Source organism: Centruroides vittatus, unplaced genomic scaffold (genome assembly GCF_030686945.1).
Source record: "Centruroides vittatus isolate TY-2023 unplaced genomic scaffold, ASM3068694v2 scaffold_464, whole genome shotgun sequence".
Taxonomy (NCBI): Eukaryota; Metazoa; Arthropoda; class Arachnida; order Scorpiones; family Buthidae; genus Centruroides; species Centruroides vittatus.
In genome coordinates this window covers 200124-221552 of record NW_027122710.1, presented here as the reverse complement: position 1 = coordinate 221552, position 21429 = coordinate 200124, and the positions used below count along the sequence as shown (strand labels likewise).

Below are 21429 nucleotides of genomic sequence, written 5' to 3'. Positions count from 1 at the left end.
AAACGTGTCTCGTGGCGCCATCTGGCCGTCACGACCATATTTCCAATTTTTTTTTCTTTGTTTATTTCATTGATAAGTGAGTAATAAAATGTTACATATTCATTATAAATATTTAAATAAATAAATATTAATGAATTAAATATTTCGTTTCTTAAGTGATAAACAGTAAGAAGTAATTAACTAATGTGGCGCGTGGCTCAGATTAATGACTTTTAAATCATCCTTTTTACAAATTATAACTTAAAATATAAAGATTATGTATTCAAATGTGTTAAGAATGAACATTTATATTCAAATATTTTAATAAATACATATTTTTGTGCCTTCCATAAATTATGTAACGCTACTTTTATACTTTTCAACTACTACGTCACCCCTGTAACGGTCTGTAACTATCTCACTTACCCACTCCAAAACTGCGTAAAGTATATTCTTAACCTCTTAATTGTACTAAGAAATAATACACAGCATGGGACACTGAACGTTAAATTATTTTATTAATTACACGTACAAAGCAGTGATGTAAACACCCCAACTTCATGTAACGCTTCGTAATGAACATTTACCCACTCATATATATGTTATGTCATTTGGAGACAGTCCTTATGGTTAATAAGAAATGTTTCAGTCGTTTAACAATAATCACTAATTGATATCTAGGCTTAACATAACTCACGTCAATGAACCAAATCATGGAAGAGGTTTCAGGAAAAGGAGATTTTCCTAACATCTATCGCTTTTGAGACCTCAGACAGGCAGAAATATATGATTATCGACATGCACTAGCTAATCCAATAGTATCTAAGATCCTACACCTTGTACAGTATCAAGTATCGTGTGGTATGGATTTACATTATATAAACTTAGCCTCAGTTCATGCTTGTATAGGGTCTCTCACGATCTGTAATTGCGAATGGCTTATATTAATGAATTTTAGAAAAACTATCCCAGATTAATTATTCTTTAATATTTTATAATAAATATAGATTATCATGGGTATAAAATAGACGTATTATTATAATTGTTTAACAACAAATAGTAGCTAGTAAGAGGTGTCTAATCTTGTACAAAGTTCCGATTAATGACGCTTTGCAAGGAGCATTTCTCAATTTCTGGTTAATGTGAAGTGTATATAACTTAAAATATAACGTGTACAACTTCATAAATCAAAAATAAAATATCATTTTTTCAATTGCAACAAAAAATAATCCCAACATGCATTACTTTGATATTTATTATTCTATAAATAATTTCCAACCGTACTGTTAACCTATTTGCTTTTATTAATCGTTTCTAATTCAGTAAAGTTTGTGATATTTTATTTTATTTAGTTTAGATCACATTTAAAGTTTCTGAATAATGAACAGTTTTTGAATATAATAATAATTAACACTTACAGCAGCGTAATTATAGTTTTTCCTGAGAAAATAACAAAGTAGGTTATATCATATGCATGACTTTATTCGGTATATTAAAGTAAATTCTAACTATTACACATAAAATGGGAGGAGTCACATCACAACATTCCGGTTTATGCAAATTTTAAGTTCTAAAAAAAATTATTTTTACATCACTTCCTTGAAAATGAATGATATTGTAACAGGAATTGCAATTGACTATGGAATGAAGATCATAATTTGTAATTCTTCTTTTTTTTAAATCCATTATTATAATGAAGGAAAACTAATTTAAATTTATATTTTAGAAAATTAAAGTTTTAAGTCTAAAATTTAAATTACTTTTTAAACATTTTCTAATTCATTGATTGAAGTCGTTTTCATCCTTTTATATGATATTTAGATAAAAGTTTGCTTCAATTTATAATAATTACTATACTTTGAAATTTAATTTACCTTCTAGTAATTAAATCATATTTCTTATTAAAAATTAATTGGGAATTTTTTTAAACATCACACACTTACCTTTAGGCGAAATTATAATTTCTCATTTGCACATTCAGATGTAAGGTATTGAGTGAATTTGTGTCATACTTTTTTAAATGTTAATTAAATCCCAACGAATAATGATAATTAGAATATCAAACATTTCGCGTAACACCTTTAAAGAAAAAAGACGAAGAAACAACTCTTAACAACATGATTAATTTCACACTGTAACGAATTTTCTGTGAAAAAGAAAATTTATAATTTACAACTGGACACTTGTAACTACCGAAATATAAATAGAAATTCCTGGTGTTGGTATGTAAAATAGCAAGTAATTGCTAAGCTAAATCCGATCATTTCCTTTATACAGAAGCCATTACTGTAATGTGAGTTTTTGAAACTTTACAAAGTTAGAAAGAAAGAGACAAGCAAACAGAGCAGTAACGACCCTTGTGACAGGTATAGGCAAGAGTGGTCCAGACAGCTCAGCACTTTCTACTTGAATAAATTCAATGTCAGCTAACAGGAATGGCCATTTCTACTCTCGTTAGATGGTTCTTGTCATTTCCAGCTATCATCTCCCACGAAATTACAATATTTATGCTCAAATTTTATCATTTTCATTAATATGAATCAACATTTACAATTAAGTACTATAATACAATGATGTGAGAAGAAACAGAACTCTTCTATATTACAAAATTTTGTATTGAAATTGTATGATATAGGTCTATACTTAGAAGAAAGGAAAGAAAAAGACATGATGATGAATATCCAAAGATTTGCAATTTTATAAAAGATAGAAAAATAATCAGATGCAGGGATATATTTATCATTGTATATTATCTTAACAACTAACAGAATCAGAAAGTAGTTATGAGGGCTACTTGGATAATAAAAGAATTAAGTTCAACCGATCTATTTACTAAATTACATCAACTTTCTCCATATCTATCAATCATTTCATATATCCAGGAGAGATAAGCTATAAAAAATGAAATAAAATAATAAAAACAATTCTGGATATTTCATAAATTCAATAATATAATGATAAACAGCTGGAAAAACTATAACTTAAATTTGAAATCTGTATAATAATATATTTGAATATATTGAAAAATATTTTTTATATAACTATTATCTCATTTAATAATTCTGTACGTAATCTGTTTAAATTATTCATTCTAAAATAAATAAATTTATCATACATCTTTATTTTTTAAAGTAAATAATGTTATAAAATATAATACAAATAAAGAAATTATTAATGTTTGTATATTTTATAAGCTGTATTATATCTTAAAGCCAAATTAAAATAAATAATAAAGAATTTTTTAAAATATAAATAATAAATTTTGTAACAAAAGTGTTACTGAATGAAAGCTCAATGGTAAGAGAAGAAGTTATTCTTTAAGAATACATCCTGTAATTCTCTCTTTAATTATGTAAAATTTTCATATAGATAATTAATTTTCCTATTTAATAATTTAATTTGCATTTTTCAAATAAATTATTTTCTAAAATAAACAAATTCATATTAATTATATTCACTTTCTAATGCAATTATTTTTTAAAATTATGATACAAAGAGTGAAAACTTAGTAAGAAATAAGTGTTTACATACTTCAGGCCATGTTATATCTAAAAAGTAAATTAAAATAAATAGATAATTTTTAAATTTTCTAATCTCTTAAAGTATAAAAACAACTTTTTGTAACAAAATTTTAGTGATGAAAGCTGAATGTGTGAGAATAAGCTATACTTTAAGATTTTATTTATTAATTCTATTAAATAAAAATAAATAATAATTCTATTTTTCAACTATTAATTATAAAATAAATTTATATTAAATTAACTCTAACAAATATTCTTACAATTTATGATACAAGTAATGAAATTAATAATCACTTAATGATTTATATACATTAGACTGTATTATATCTAAAGAACATACTAAAATAAATAGTAAAAAATATTTCACATGGTTTAAGATATAAAAAAATAACTTTTTGTATCAAATTGTAAGAGAATTAAAGAGAGAATTACAGAATAAAATCTTAAAGTATAGCTTATTCTTCACAACATTTAGCTTTCATTCAGTAACAAGTTCTTATCTCTTCAGAAAACTTTTTCCTACAAAATAAGAATCTTGTAACTTATTTTTCATCTTGAAAAATAAGTTACAAGACTCTTATTTTGTAGGAATAAGATTCTTATTTATATATATTACTTTATGACTTATTTTTCAAAGTGAAAAATAAGTCATAAGTCATAAAGTAATGTATATAAATAATTTTTCACTTATTTCAATTTTATAAGAACCTTTATATTTAATTCCTTAATTATAAATTCAATTTCTCTCAATCTTAACAATTACAAAAATAAATAACATTTATTTTTTTTAAATTTAATTTAATAATTTTCTATTTTATTTTAAATTATGTGTTTAAATGTTTTATAAAAGAGTAAAACTTATGTTAAAGTTTAAATAAACAATATATTTTTGTAAAATTTTTACTTAAATATTTATTTTATTATTTTAAAAGTTATTTATTTAAAATTAATGAATAGTATTTTTATTTATTAAAATAATGTTAGATTTTATTTTATGTTTTAAAAGTATTTAGTTAAAAACAAACAATTTAAAATTATTTAAATTATTAAATTAATTTAATTTCAAATTTTTATTTTAAATGTTTTTTTTTCATGTTTAAATGTTGACATAAAATTATAAAATAAAATTAATATATATATTTTTATTTGGTAATCTTTGATGCTGGTACTTCATTATCATCAATTAATTATAATTTCAGACCGGTATTAACAGATCTAAGGTATTAACAGGTACATGTATTAACTGGTATAAATAATAGTCTGAATCTGCTAAGAACTAAGAATTCTTAATATGAAAATATTAAATTCACTTATAAAAGAGAAATATTCTAAAGAATCCCTTTGGAATTGTTTGGTCTCTGCTTTGTTAGTGTTAAAAAGAACAATTTAAATTTATACTGTGGGGAATAATTAGCATAAAGTATCGTTTTGAGAATATCTCTAGAGGTATCTGGAAATTTAGGTTTGGTTTGGTTTGATGGATGCGGCAACACAGCAATTGGGCGATTTACAAAGAGGGATATCTCTAGAGAGAACTTTCTATGGAAAAATTTCCCTATTCAGGTGTTAATACGCGAAGAAAACCAGGAAACTTCACGTGATCAGTCGGTTGGAGAGGCACCAACCCGCGACCAACTAACTACCAGTGTTCAATTCTATCCACTCGGCCATCAGCGGGAAGGAATTTAGGTAAATTTAACCCTATTTAGGTGTTAATACATGGAGAAAACTCGAAGATTCCATGTGGCCAGCTCGTTCATTGGTTTTATCCACTCAGTAAGTAAATGATGGGAAAAAATGTAGGTAAAATGTTATCAAAGTTAAAAGGAAAAAAAAAGGATGGAAAGGGTCTCGGTTATTAAGAAACTAAAAAAGAAAAATGTTTTACGGTTTTAAAAGATTTTAAAATGGAGTATTCCAAATGTTTTTATAACTTATTTAAAACTAGTAGATATGCTCCGGGCAATAAGTAATAAGAATACACATTAAAATAAAAACTATATTAGAAGTTTAGTTATTTTAGTCTAGCATTATGTATTTTACGACTGTCAAAGAGACTAAATTAAGAGAAAGTGGGTTATCCAAGTTTCACGTTAGCTTACCTCATGGTCCTAAAGAGTATTACGTAAAATTAAGTGCAGAATCGTCAAAAGATTTAGAAGTATATAGAAAACAGATACAGACACACAGACATTCCATTATATATATATACATTTATAGAGGTTTTACTATTAAAATTTGTGCCTTTTCAGTCAACACTGATAATAAGAATTCCCACATTTTACGTGTAGATAATAATGCCTCTAAATTCTTAAATTTATTTTTGAATTATTACTACCTACTAGGACTTTGTTATAGTAATAGGACTTATTATACTGATGTAATACCGAGCACAAAAAAATCAGTATTCAATAACAATATAATCAGCTAACAATAGTCTAAAATTACTTATTTTTTTTCTGAAGAGAACCGAACCTGTGATTAAAAAGACGTGGATTCGTATCTACAGACAAGAAAAATATTTTTCTCTTGCCTTTAAAATAATTCGTTGTTTATGCATTTAATCTGAATTGGACCTTACCCAAAATTAAGCACGCATTCCAGTTGTTTGTTCAGTCCATATATAAAAATTTATGAAACTTTTAAATCGTGGGTTCGGTTCTTATTCAAAATTAAGCACATTTGTGAACCTAGGGATAATTCCTTACTTTTAATGCACATTTCATTTATACATAAAGATTTAGCCTACATTTTATTATTTAATAGAACATTCACTCAATTATTTCTTATAAAATGAATAAAAAATTATTATTTAAATACATTTTTACACATTTTATAATATAAATAAATAAATAAAAATATAATTTTATTATCGGATCTCGTTTTACAAATTATTCAGAAATTTCGATTAAAAAAATTCCACTTTATGAAATGCATTTTTTTAAATTTTAAATTAAAATAAATTTCACTTAATTGTAATCATTTAACTTAATAAAATTTATTTTATTTGCATTTAATCCTCCCTTACAACATTTTCATTGGCTACAGTTCATCGATTTTAATTGTGAATATTGAATAAATAAAGTATATTTATTCATCGATTGAGTAAAGAATAATAAAAGAACTCTGCTGGGAAAATTTATGAGAAAAATTCCATATTGACAGTTTTGGTTTACTAAAATTTATGGGTCTTAATGGATAAATGTAGTAGTGGTTGCTTAAGTAGGTTCAAGTATACTCAGTGAACTTGAGCTAAATATTTTCATAAATATGCTTTTAAAAATTCTCCTTTTAATAAAAGAAAGAAGAATTTACTCAGAAACATTAATTAAAATACTTTTTGTCAATATAAATTTTATTCAATATTTTGCTTCTTATAATAAAGGTAATAAATATAAGGGCTATAAAAGAACTAAAGTATAAGTGATGCTGTAATAAGTGAAAGTAGAAAATAAATTAAATTATTTTCAAAGGAAGTAAAGAGTAAATGAAACCCTATAATAACTTAAAATAAAGAATCATTGAAATTAACTGAAGCTTTAAAATATGAAAGTAACGACTAAATGAAAGTAAAGAATAAATGGATTACGATAATTGAATCTATAACTAAAAGAATTAATTATTATAACAGGAGTTAAAGAATAATACACATAATGATCGAAATTGTAATATAAATAGCTGAAACTATAATAATTGAATGTATAATGGATGACCGGATGGCTAAAAAGTAATTCTACCACCCTGGAGATCCACAGGGATGGGTTATCTTGTGGGGGAAAAAAAAGCAATTTCCTGGGACTCCAAACTAATTTTTTATTTAAAAAATTCCTCCGAAGAACATTGCCTGAAGTCAACACTGTGCATGGGACCCCTAATTCAAACTTGCCTGGGCCCATGAGGCATGCACCACTGGAGATCCAGTATTGAGTTCGGAAATTTTTTGGGTCCCGAATATGTCGGGCGTCATCCCTCACCACGTGGTCTCTTCCATACACAATTGGTGTAGAAAAAAATGCTCTTAATGTCCACAGGGCAAAAAATCTATAATAGAAATTTTAATTAGTTTTTATTTTTATTTATTCGTCTTAATGACTGAAAGTAACTGTGTTAACTGAGAATAAATCCTATAAAACTTTAATTATTAAAAAAATTAAATAAGGGATAAAAACTGTAATATTTAAAACTAAAAAAATAAGTGATTTATATTCATTCTTAAAAGAAATTTAATAAAAAAAATCAATAAAACAATTCATTTAAACTGTCCAAAAAAAATCAATTCAAACCCATTATTATTTCATTTGCTACCATTTTCAAAGTGAAATAAACCGAATAAATCACTTCTCCTTTTAATTTACTTGACGATTTTTATTACTAAAAAGTGAATATATTGGCTTTAAAACAAGTAAAATAATGAGAATAACAATTCAAAATAAAAGAAGAAGAAGAAGAAGAAGAAGAACAAATGGCTTTACCAAATTTGGCATCTAGTTAAATAAGATTCTTCTTGCCAAGTTGTAAATGCTACCATTTTGTTCGAATCATTTCCTACAGGGGATAATTTCAAAGGTAATTTATTAGGAAACTATCGACAATATAAGTAATATACGTGATTAGAATTAGTAAAATCTAACCAATTAAAGAGATTTTTACAATTGTTTTAACTTAGTTTCAAAAGCGAATGAATTTAGATAAAAGTTCCTACAATTTTTACTTTACTAACGTCCTCTAAATAAAGATTCATCACAAGAATCTATCTCTTAAATTTATCTAATCAAGATATTCTATCAAAGCTTGAATGAACAATCTAATCTTTTAATTCCCTTATTTATTTGAGTACCATTTGTTTCACTAACATTTTCAAAATCATGAATCCCCAAACACTTAGCTGAGGGATTTCTAACTTTCTATGTAAATCATCAATTATCAGTTTAATTGTCTAAATTTCTTTTTAACTAATGTCTTCAATTTTTTGAACATTAAACGTGTAAAACAATTTCAAATTCTGTTTATTTACAAATATAAAATTTAATTAATTATTTTAACTTTTAAAGGTGAAAATAAAGGATAATTTAAAAGGATTTTGACGTATTTTTTTAAAAATATATAATAATAATGAAAAATATTTATGAACTCACCTTTTCTTAAAATAATAACTTATGTTACGTCAGGTATTTTTCATAAAAATTCTTACACGAAACAAGTGACGTGGAAGTAACTAATTTCACATTTTTGATACTGTCAATGGCACGTGGTCCATCGTGATTGTGTTTAAAAAGAAGTATAATAATAAAATTACGTAATCTTAAGAAATTTTTACACTTTTTTTTTATATGCCAGATAGAAAATTCTCTCTTTTTGTAATGACATATTTCTTCAGAAAACATCATTTAACTCGTGAGATCATGTTGAAGAGAAAACACAAAAAAATAAAAAGAAAAATAAACGGTCCGTTACAAATAGTGATTCATATGACACATCAATAAATGTACACGAAACGTTTTTCTGAATTAAAAAATTCTCTTAATTTTTTTAAAGTTAATTTGATTCAATATTGAATCTCAAAGAATTCATTTCGGGTTTAATTTTAGAAAGGATCGATTTTTTCCGATCACTTTAAATCGAAATTTTAATTGAAAAAGAATTTTATCAAGAAGAAAAAGTAAAATAATAAGTTCTTAACCCCTCTTCTACATAACAAATACTTAAATTTAATTTAATAGAAAATAAATAAATTCGAGTTTGATATCGTTTAAATGTTGAGTTTGAATTTCGTAGAATGGTGTCAGAAAAATGCTTATTTTCAGAACAAGCCAAGAGAATGAAAGGAAAAATTATAGATGAAATATTGTATAGTGGGAAAAATATATAGAATAAAATTTCTATACGAATTCTAAACCAACCAAAGTGAGAAAAATTGAAATTATACGTCAATACAGTAAGAGAAAATGCAAAAGATAACATCAGCCATACGATACATGATACATGACTCTGGTTTGAACTGCGCAACAATAAACTTATAAAAATATCGAACTTCTTCCTACATCTTGATTCTATTTTCGGAAAATATTTTGAGAAAAAATATCCACCAAAAACTCAAAATTTATTTCAGAATTCTAAGTGATGACCAGAATAAACTTCCATTTATAAAAAAAATAATTGATTTCATAAATTTAGAGAGGTTTTAGAATGATAATTGGATAAAAAATTAGATTGTGAAACTACGTAAATGATCAAAAAAATAAATCCGTGAATCCTGTATAGAATGATCCAAAAGTCAGAAACGTCTTTAAAAATTCACATTTCGATAAATTTGGATTCTAATCAAGCGTGATTATCACGGAAATGACACGTGATGTTTAAGCAAATCCTGCCTAAAACGGAACCTGCCTAAGTGGAAAAATGATATCGTGTGAGATTCCGGTTTACACGGGTATTTTAAGTGATTTTTATTTATAATTTCTGCTACTAGTGCCTCTCATATATAATGAAATATTCCTTAATATTAAATCATGCTTCTGTACCTTCCACTTTTTATCAGTCACTTTTGTGATGTCACGTAATACTCTCACTCTCTAAACAGAGCCACTTACTGGCAGATATTGTAACTAAGTTTACATAAAATGTTTGACATCAAAAAACCCTGTCATTCTTAGTATTTTTCTGAAAATCGCGTGTTTAGAGTCAAAATTTACTGAGTTGTGAATGTTTAAATTTGTGCGTGATTTTTGGATCAACTCTTTTTTTCACTTTATATTTAAAAGTTTACAAATTTATTAAATTAATTATTTCTTATATAGGCCTATATTCAGGTAATCAATTATAAAAGAATATTCAGTATATACTAATTCTAGGGTTTAGTAGGCAATTTTCTTCATATATTCTACGAAAATAGAAGTAAGAATCAGGGGAACAAAGAAAGATCATGCAAGTATAGGTATATAGAATGTAAGTAGGGTAAAGTTCATTTTTATTTTTAAAAACCCCTGATATTCTTAATATTTCTGTGAAAAATACACGTGTTTAGAGTGAAAATTTACCGAGTTATGAATTTTTAAAGCGGTTCCTGCTTTTTGGATCAGCCTATATATTCAATCAATGAAAGAAAGTAGAAATTTTCGAATCATATTTTGTATCGTAGATAATGGAGTGTGATGTTGCACTTTTGCCATTATAAATTTACACTTATCTGATGATGAAACTGTATATGCAATCAATAAACTTTGTTTGCATATCAAACACATTAATTTCGTTAGTATAAATGGGCTTATCATTAGTTGTTTCCATTTCATTCAAATTAATTCATTTTCAATATATTAAAAGCACTCCTCTTATAATTTATTACTTTCATTCAGATTGCATTTCAAGATATAAATTTCACTTTCTAGAATTAAATAAATGAATACCTTTTAAAAATTATCTTTATTTATTTCTTAAATTTAATAGAAAAATATATTTAATTTTAATAATAATTTAGTTTTCTTCTGGAATAAATTTCAAGTAAGCTACGAGTGGAATTTAATTTTACATTGAAATAATATGAAAATTAATAAAGGAAAATACTTGCTGAGAAACATCAGATGTTAGTTTTTATTATTTTAAAAAGGAATTTTTATTTTAATATTTATTATTATTTTTTAATAATTATTTAAATTATTTTAAAATTATTTTTGTAAGAGACTCTCTCGTAAAGAACTTCATTTATTATATTGAATTTCTTTTATTAAAAAATGCATAGCTATTAAAATCCCATAAATCTTATTAATTTAGAAAAAAAATATATTTTAAATTAATTAATAAATTAAATAATTATAACGAGTAATGATGATAAAATGCGTAATTTTAATTGCATTTTTAATGAAAATATTTACGATAAATTATAAAATAATTAGATTTTTAATGATAGGCTTTTATCGAATTAACACTTCGAAGGCATTTCAGGCAATTGTCAAGAACTGCTGCAGTCAGACTACTTCAGTACAAATGAGAGTAGAGGAAGGAAGCTGTTTTCTAGATGTTCTAATGGTCGAAATGCATTTAGGCCAATACCTGACTGTCGAATATAAGAGTTGCAAAATAAGTGAATCTTCAATAAAACACTTTAGTAACATTATCTTCTCTCATTATTGAAGAATATCAATCGAATGAACATGTCACGACAGACTTAAGCACATACATCACTCAAATTTTTATTATTTTTTTATAGCAATTCGACCTACAAACTGTTTGAGGCAGAAACTGCACCATACACGACAAGAATTTTTTCTTCTTTTTTTCCTTTTTTTTCTTTTTTTTTACACAGCTGGAGCAAACGACCAATCATTGTATGACTTGTCTGACAGAATTGTGCCGTCCTACCTGCTTTTCGATGAGTGAACTTTTCATTTTCAACTTTTTTTCCTCCCTCATCCACGACAGATATATTGCCTATCGTTAGAAAACGTTTATTGCTAAGTGCTACTTTAGAAAAAATTCAAATAAAAAAATAATAATAAAATTCTAAAATCATAAATCAAAAATTAAATTTTTATTTTGATCTCTTGGAATTCAGTCGAATCTTTAAAATATATATATAATATATATATATATATATATAATGTTAATAAGTTTACTACACAGCCACAATTTTTTTTCTTTAAACTTCAAAATGGGAGTAACGTGTTGCTTATTAAAAGTATAACTTTAAAAGCAAATACAATGTTAAAAAATGCCAAAAAATAGTGAAATTTCTAGGTTTATATCTCCTTTTTTTTCTCTTTCCACCTGTCAGTTTTGACGGCTCGATTCGATTTCTTGGCAAACACATTCTTTTTTATTTCCTCTTTGAAAAGCATTTAGAATGATGTCTATCCTTTACAATCTAGTAAATTACCTAACAGGGAAATACAAAAGATGGCTCATTGTCAATGTTTCTTTAACGAAAAATAAAAACCAGAAAACCTTATCTGAGGGATCACAATAAATACTTTTTCAAAATGTTTTCGTACAAGATGGGAGATGGCAGATGTCAATATTATTTGGATACTCGTGAGTTGAATACATTTGGTCTATATTTGTCACAGATTTGCGTGACACAACTACTATGTTCCAATAGTTCCGCTGCCTATCAATGTGTAGAAGAGAAAAAAATGACGAAGAAAAAAAAATGCCTTTAAAATGTACCACTATTACAGATTTTTTCATTGATCTGGAATATTAGAAATCACTTTTCGATTGTTATCATGTAAAATTATTATTTTTTAAATTAGAAAATGACTTAAAAAAAGAACATTTACACTGAACATCAAGCTGTTTTAGAGTAGCAATGATCATCACCATTACGTGAACTGTCTTTTGTGAAAGGAAGTATTAATCATGGGTGTGTTCTTTTTGGGGTGAAATTTTAGCATTAATATATTAATACCTTTCTTTCTATATTCTCTAAATCTTTCTACGCACGTTCGTATCTATATTTACTATAACGAAACTTTATAAAATTAAATATAAAAGATTTAAAATGTATCTTTTCATTAAAATTATCGACTGATGTGTGTGTGCGCGCGCGATCTTTCTCTTTATTAAAACTGACCCTAATGTAAATACTTCCGGGTTTGTTTAGATTAGAGAAAATTTAATAATATGTATTATTGTTACAAACGTTTATTAATTGAAGTAGATTAGAAAAGCACTGGCTATAACTGAAAATACCAAATAATTCAGATAGAATGAATTATAGTTTTGTTAAACATAAATGAATCTAATTAGAAGTTGACTTGAATGAAAATGTTTGATGAAGAATCTTAATTGACATATATTATCTTTTAACGTGTCAAATTATTATTATTATTAACAATTAAACAATGAAAGACAAACGTTATTCCTATAATTACAAATCATAACTCAACTAATACTTTGATCGATTTGGAATTAAATTATTCGATTTGTATGCTGTCTTTATTGTTTAAAATATACTTTTGAGTCATAATTATTTATTTTAATAGCTAAAATGTCCATATTTTAATTATTTCTTCAAAAGGACAATTGATTTGTACAGATAATCAGGAATGTTCGAGCTGTAGTTGACAGATTATTTTTTAAAAAAATATTTAAAATTGTGTAAAATGAATTTCTGCCTTCTCTTTTTAATTTTATAATTCCAAAGTTTCAGTAAGATTATTCTTTTAAAAAAAAATAAAGTCAATAAATTTGAGTCATAATCTACAGTACTAAAAACTTATTTTTGGTAATAAAAAACAGTATTTTTATGTAGTACAGGAGCAATGACTTCCTCGAAAAACTGTTATTTCTATCTGCTTCTGTAGAATAAAAAAATAAAATAAATAAGAAGAATATCATGAGAAAACCAAAATATAAAATAACAATAAATTTTCCAAAATTTATCCTCTAGAATATGATATATATAAACATGATAAATGTTTATAAATATTAAACTAGTTCAGAAAGCTACTTTTTATTTAATAGGATATCTGTCTCTTTCGATAGATTTCGTGAAATCTTGTCATTGTATATTCTATCACCCTTCATAATTTCTAACAGATAAAAGTTCTTAGATTACAAATTACAACCTTGATTTTACAAGTGATTATATACGAGAGTAATGACCTTTAAAAACCCTTATAAAACACCTTCAAAACTAACTTTTTGTAATTTTTATTTCATTTAATGTATTTTTTATCAAATATCTCAACGTAAAAGTCATCAGTTGAGCATTAAATATATTTAACAGCATTTAATTTCTTTATCTCTCATAACAATTTCCCAATCGGTAGTTCGCGTACTCCGGGATATTTCAACCTTTATTTTTAAATAAATTTAGCATTTAAAAGATAAAATAATTGACGAGAACGACTTTAAAGAATAAATATGCCCGAATATTTATTTAATTTATATAAATAGTAATAAATGCGTTAAATCAAATTAAATTAGTAATGGATGAATAATTAATGCATTGTAATAGGCATTTAACTAACAATTTAGACTTTGTACATTTGCATATAGATATATGTAGAATTAAGAGCGTATATACGCAATAATTTTGATTTAATACCTAATATTTATATTATAAACTGCGAATGTTTGTATAATTTTCTAATATATTAAACGTAATGTATTTTAAAGCCTGTGGACAATTAGTAACACAGTTTATAAACAATTCACATTTTTGTCATCGTGAATATCGGTTTAAATTTCTTGAATTAAATCGAATCGGATTATAATTACAATTAAAAATTTATAAAAATTATAATAAAAATTAATTTAAAATACAAAAAAGAAAATAGTGAAATCGAAGTTAGTTTTAAAAAATAATATATTATTCTTATTATTATTACAAAGGAGTATTATTAACACATCCTGTCATCTAGTGTCAAAAATTACAACTAAATTATTCTTATTTCAAAAATTATTATTTTTAGATGAATTCATACGTAAATTTTAATTAAAAATAAAAATAAAAAAATAATAATTTTTAAAAATTTTCTGTTTAAAGGAAGGAAATATTATAAAATAATTTTAAAAATTTAATTTAATTTATTATTGACAAATATGACTTTGTATTTCATGATTAAATTGCGAAATTTGTTAATAAAATAAACGTTTATCAAAATGCAAATAATAGATTTAGAAATGCATTTATTACAGGGAAAAAATTTATTCAAAAACTATTTTTTCAGTAATAAAGTAATAGAAATTATAACAATAATTAAAGATATAAAATAATATTTGTAATATTGTAAATTGACATTTATTTACTACATTTTATGTTAAAGATGTTAAAATTTTCTTAAATATCTACCAGATTTGTTATACGAAGCAGAAAAATTGTAATGTATTTTCATTCATAAATTATAAAAACTTCGATTGTTTATTGCAAGAGTATACAGTTTTAAAGTTAAACTAGGACGAACTAAACTTCACCCCCATCCTACTAAAACAAATTCTTAATTATATTAAGAAAATAAAAACTAAATTTTAATTCAATTAGTTGCAAAAGTTTAATCAATTTAAATAATTTAGCTACCAAAAAAAAAAATCGAATATTCACACAAGTGTAATTGGTACTCTTCGATTGATAAAACAGCTTGCTGTTGCACTGGATACTTTTTAAACTATGAATTTAATACTAACCTCATTATCAACAATATTATATTCTGTAGAATATAGAATCTTCCAATCGTTACATCAATCAAAATTTCACTTCTGTTATCTTCATCTTCTCTCCAAAAGTTCGCCATAAAATTATATCTTCACTAAACCTCAGCCATACTCATAAAAGCTTCTTAATACAGTTACGTCTGAACTACTAGTCAATAGAAGGCAATTTTCTTTGAACAAAATCAAATTTCTTCTTTCTGTAATTTTGTAAATTTTGGCATTCATTACCAGAACAGTATTTAGATTTATTATGGCTCTAAACTGTAACATATAAGAGGCCATTCGATGATAATAAATTTAAAACTGAGGCTGTAAGATGTAGTTTGTTTAGCTTTTCTCTTTTAACTATTTTTTCGTTGAGTATAAAACATTCGAGCCAAAGTTAAGCTTCAGTTTTCAGACCTTAAAAAAGTAATTTCCACTATAATTCCGCATCTCCTGTAAATTAACTGTTTAAAGGAAAATTATAGAAATTTCTAAATGCTTCTTCCTTATAAAATTTATGGAGTTTTTATTGTGCTCCACCAGCTTTATTAATTATTAATTTCACTTATTCTATTTTACTTTATACTATCAATTTATATATATGTATAATGTAAGGGTTCTACTTCTCTGTTATTTGCATAATTCCACTCTACAGCAAATTATCCTAATTGTTTGTATAAGAATTTTAAATTTAAAATAATCTACATAAAATTAATAAAATTATAGTGTATTCCTAAATTAATGTCAATATTTTATATTTACTAAGGAAGTAGAGAGCTAATTTGTTAATAAATACTAAAAAAAAAAGACATGTAAACTCTAGCATAGTCTACAAATCACGTGTAAAGAAAAAATTAATCAATTACAAATTTTAAAATTTAATTTTGAGCAATCACAGTACAGATACTTGTCAACACTTTATAAACCTTCTTCTAATTAGTTTAAAGCATGTAATTAATTCAAGATCTCATCCATTCGCGTTAATCGGCGAGAATATTTTATTTGGCGCGAAATTCAAATAGCCATAGTTACATTTATGTAATTTTTGTTAATAAAATTTTAAAAACTAGATTCACTGGCAATAAAATTTATATTAACATAATTAATTTTATAACTTAAAAGTTTTAAAATATTTATAAAGTATATCATTAAATTACAGGTAATTCAAAAAAGTAATTAATTAGCCTACAATTTTTTTAATTAAAAAAAATCATTAAAAATTAGTTAAATAATTAATATTTTTACATCTCAAGTGTATAATTAAATTATATAACGTATGTAATTACATTTATATTTAAAAAATATATAAACAAATATTATATGAAGAGTAACGAGGAATATTTTCCAATTTTTTTTCTTTTATTTTTTATTTTTATTTTTTTCCTTCTTTAATATCTACATATGTTATTTTTTCCACGTATGTATCTTTTTTAGAATATACTTTTACATTTTAAATATACCCACATATATATTTCTTTATGTGGGATACGTAGAATGACATTTAAATGAAGAACCTCACTGATCCTGGATCCATATTTTAGCATAAAACACGATAAACAAAGAAAAATACATGTAACATTACCGAATGAATCCCACGACAGAGGAAAGTAAAGAAAAAATTATTCTTAACCAAAAAATTCTTTAAAAAATATTTTTAAAAATATCTATGACATTCATCAGTCAAATCTTGTCTTTCAAGAGAGCAAATCCGGATAAGTATCGGGTTTTATTTATTTATTTATTTTTATATTCAGTCCTGACAGTTAAATATTAAACTTCTTACTTCTATATATGCAGAATAATCTGGGGGATTACAGGTAATCCCAATTTCTAATCCCTTCATATGCGCCATATTTATACACAATAAGCTAGTAGCTGAGCAATGTAAAAAAATCGATAAAAACATATTTATTAATGTAAGTATTCAAATTTACGTATGCATTAAATAGCTTTATCTTATTTTCTAATTATTGTTTTAAATAATAGTTTAATTAATTTTTAAATAAGTTACGAAAATCGTTCTCCAAATCGTCACCAGATGGTGATTATGTTGTTGTCGTGGGCACCATCTAGTGGTTGAAAATTACAATATTTTTCATTATACTTTTTTTCATATCTTAAAAACCAATAATTAAATATATATATTTTTTAATTTGTTATTTTTAATTAATCAAGTAATTAATAATTTCCTGTATTTATTTTTTTATTAAAACTTTAATTATATTTATAAATTATGTTTTTTTCCCCCTTGTATAAATAACTAAATTTTTCTGTTTATATTTTCTAGGAAACAATACTTATAGCATTATTATTTTTTAAATTATATTTTAATTAATTTAGTATAAATTTAATATAATTTCTTCTGTGTTGGTGTTTGTGTTTGTTTGTTTGTGTGTATGTGTGTCTGCGTGTGAATAAATGTGTAATATTAGTTCACTTTTTATATATAATATTATTTAGAATATTTATTAAATAATTAAAACATTTTGTAACTATTATATATAAATATAATTTTTAAAGGTTATAATATGCATTTATATATATATATATATATGTATATATATATATATATATATATATATATATATATATAGGCCTATAATAAATAAAAATTAGCTTAAATATTACCTAAAAAATGGTTCCATATTTAAATCAAAGATGGAGCCATAAGGAAACGTGCTCTGTAGTGTTACAAAGAGATCACAGAACATTGATTATTTTACCTTCAAACTTAAATATAATCTATAAATGAATCTATAAAACTATCTATTTTCAAATGTACATACAGTACAGGGTTCTTGTACTTTAAATATGCACACGTGATAGATATATACTGTAAATAGTACAATAAAAGCTTAATTTTTAAAGTTTTATTGCGTGTTATAACTGTTATATACTTCGATTATATAAGCTACAGCATACAGTTAACCTTTCTTCGAACCTGTCTCCATTATCAATCAGATAAACTATCTAAAAATAAATTTAAATTAATTAATAAAACATTATCAATACTAATATACAGAGATTTAAGACTTAGATTTTATGCGCTGTCTTTTTACTTTATATATAACAAAGGGAAAGTATGGCAATGGTCCTCCCAAATTTTTTATATTTTTGAACACAAGAGATCTTGAAACGTCGAGAAATGCAAAAAATAGGGAGCTATTTTAGTATGTACGAGTGTTAATATGTATGTATGTCTATTTTAGTATGTACGAATGTATGTGTATAGGAGCAGATTTTATTCACTCACTTTGAAGCTTATTAACTCCTGTTCCATTCGTCAAAAATTTCTGAAATTCTACTTGAAGGTTTGTGCATTAGGGGCATTGATGCTATTAAATTTTGGTGGTTAAAAGTCCAGGGAGAGGAGAGATAGACGGGACACGTATCATATCTCAAGTAGGGTCGGACTTAATAACGATTTCACTCGTTATTAGCGTTTACAATTTTTATAAAACTCATCTCTACCCTCAAAATTAAGCTTTAATTTCCATTTTATAAAAATTAATAATATAAAAAGTTTTAAAAATAAATCCTCATAACAGATGGCGCCACAGGCAATTTTAAAATTTGGCCGAGAAAGTTACGCAATTCGTTGCTAGATGTTTTTTCTGTAGAAAGTTACTAAAGTTTAAAATGCATGAACGATGATCATCATAAAGTTACTTCTAACAACTTTATAGAATATTCATGTTTATAATAAGAATAATAAGCTGAATATTCAGAGTTAAATCTAATTTTCTTAACTTTTTTAACGTTAATAATTTATATTTTTTATTAAAGGTGCTTTTTTGAGTATAAAATAATTAAATACCTGGAAGAATAAACAGGGAAACAATGGCGATAGTCTGTTTATATATATATATAAGATATTCTCTAATTAATTATCTTATTTGTTTTGTTGCATTGATTATTCTTAATACAACACTTTTACATTTGTGCCGTTTAGTAGAAGACATTTTAGTAGATAACTTAAAAGTGAAAACACTTGTTAACTGAAATTGAGATAAATCGTTCAGCTTAAATGTAACTGTTGTTTCCTTTGATTCTTGACAAAAAAAAGCATTTATAAAATAAAATAATATATATTTCTTACTTCTACAATAGAAAATTTTTGGATAAGATACCCCTCTCCCTCTTACAGATATTTATTGTTTTTTAATCAAACTATAAAGTACACAGGTTAAAGGTTATATCAGTGAATACCTCAACAAAGTTTTACTCAAATTCATTCCAATATGCTGAAATTTCTTATAAAAATAAGATATTAATTAATAAAATCTGCAAATATTCTAAATTTCATTTAGATAATTAAAAATTATTATAAGTTTGAAGGAGGTTGATATACTGAAAATTTTTTAAAAAATTTAAATGCAAAATTTAAAAAATAACTAATGCTTAAATTTCTGAATATTTCAAGATTAGAAACTATAATAATTTTATAAATTAATTCATTTAAAATTTAGATAATAAACACGAAAAATGACTTTTTAAAAAGTAAAATATGTACTACATCAATATGATACTTCTCAATCTGTAAATCGCGATATCCGAGTTCAAACGCTGTTTTTTAATATCGTTTATTTCGATATACTGTTAATTAATAGTAGGTGGAGAAATAACATTTTTAACATTATTTTTGAAGAATTTAAATAAACTGTAAAATAAATTTTACTTGAAAAAGTTAGGTCATGTATTTTTAACAGAAAGACAAGAAAGATCAAGGATCTGGAGAAGTTGACACACTGATTGGTTGGACTGATATTGTAAATTGATATAAGCACGATCATTGGATAGTTTGTTTAAATTGGTCAATATCATATTCAATATCAAATACATAGAAAATTCCAGCTGCTACTCACTTCTAAGCCTTGATAAACTGTTATTTCGAGTTTAAAATTTCATTTTATTCACTAAAAAGATATCAGAAATTCAAATATTCAAAAAATAAATAAATTTCAATTTAAATCATAATTTTAAATAAATAATTATGCTTTTATTATGTTTATTTTACTATTAGGGTCGCGATCTACTGGTTGGAAAGGAAGTACAAGTCTACTCACAAACGTAGTTAATTAGATATTAATTATATTAAATATAATTATTAATTAAAAATGTATTTATTATAATTTTTGGAAAATAAACATAATAAAAGTATAATTATTTATTTATATTATAATTTATTTATTTTTGGGGTATTTAAATTTCTTATATTTTTTAGTAAATAAAATTAGGTTAATGTGAGCCTAGGTATACAAAATGGCGGCGCTTCCGGTCGCCGTCGACCGGACCGTCGACAATAACCTAAACACGCCTATATTTAAACTTTTTTAAAACTAAAACATTTTTAAAACGTAAATTTGCTACTTACTTTTTCCCTTGCTTTTGGTTACTTTCCCTACTCTTGGACCAGAATCGAAAAATAAAAAAGTCATCATACTACCTATAAATTCAATCGATGCATGGACGAAGTGAATTACGAGAATCTATACATCAGTGGTTCGAACAAAATTTGCCTGTATTGTACATAAATTTTACTCCTCTTAAGAACTGCAGTCTTACGATTCACATCTCTTGCCTTTTCATCTACGATAGGCAGTGTCTCCATAGAGTGTGGCACCTGCGATCCACGGCCACCTAGCCTTCCATGTGTCGTTCACGTTGTCTTTCGGGTAGGAAATCACTATTACATATCCTTGGTTATGACAAATTTAACACGTTTAACACACATTTACACACTATAACGCACATTTAAACACGTTTAAACACATTTAACACATTTACACACTTT

General features: G+C 24.9%; 1 protein-coding gene across 1 annotated transcript in view; it reads right to left on the bottom strand.

Annotated features, from left to right (window-relative positions):
* LOC136989292 (nephrin-like) overlaps positions 1 to 17487 on the bottom strand; it is a 124288-nt gene extending 106801 nt beyond the window's left edge. Inside the window, 1 exon segment of the mRNA XM_067287413.1 lies at positions 17419 to 17487. Within this exon segment, the coding sequence (XP_067143514.1) occupies positions 17419 to 17487 (69 nt within the window).
* Between the last annotated feature and the right edge of the window lie 3942 nt (positions 17488 to 21429).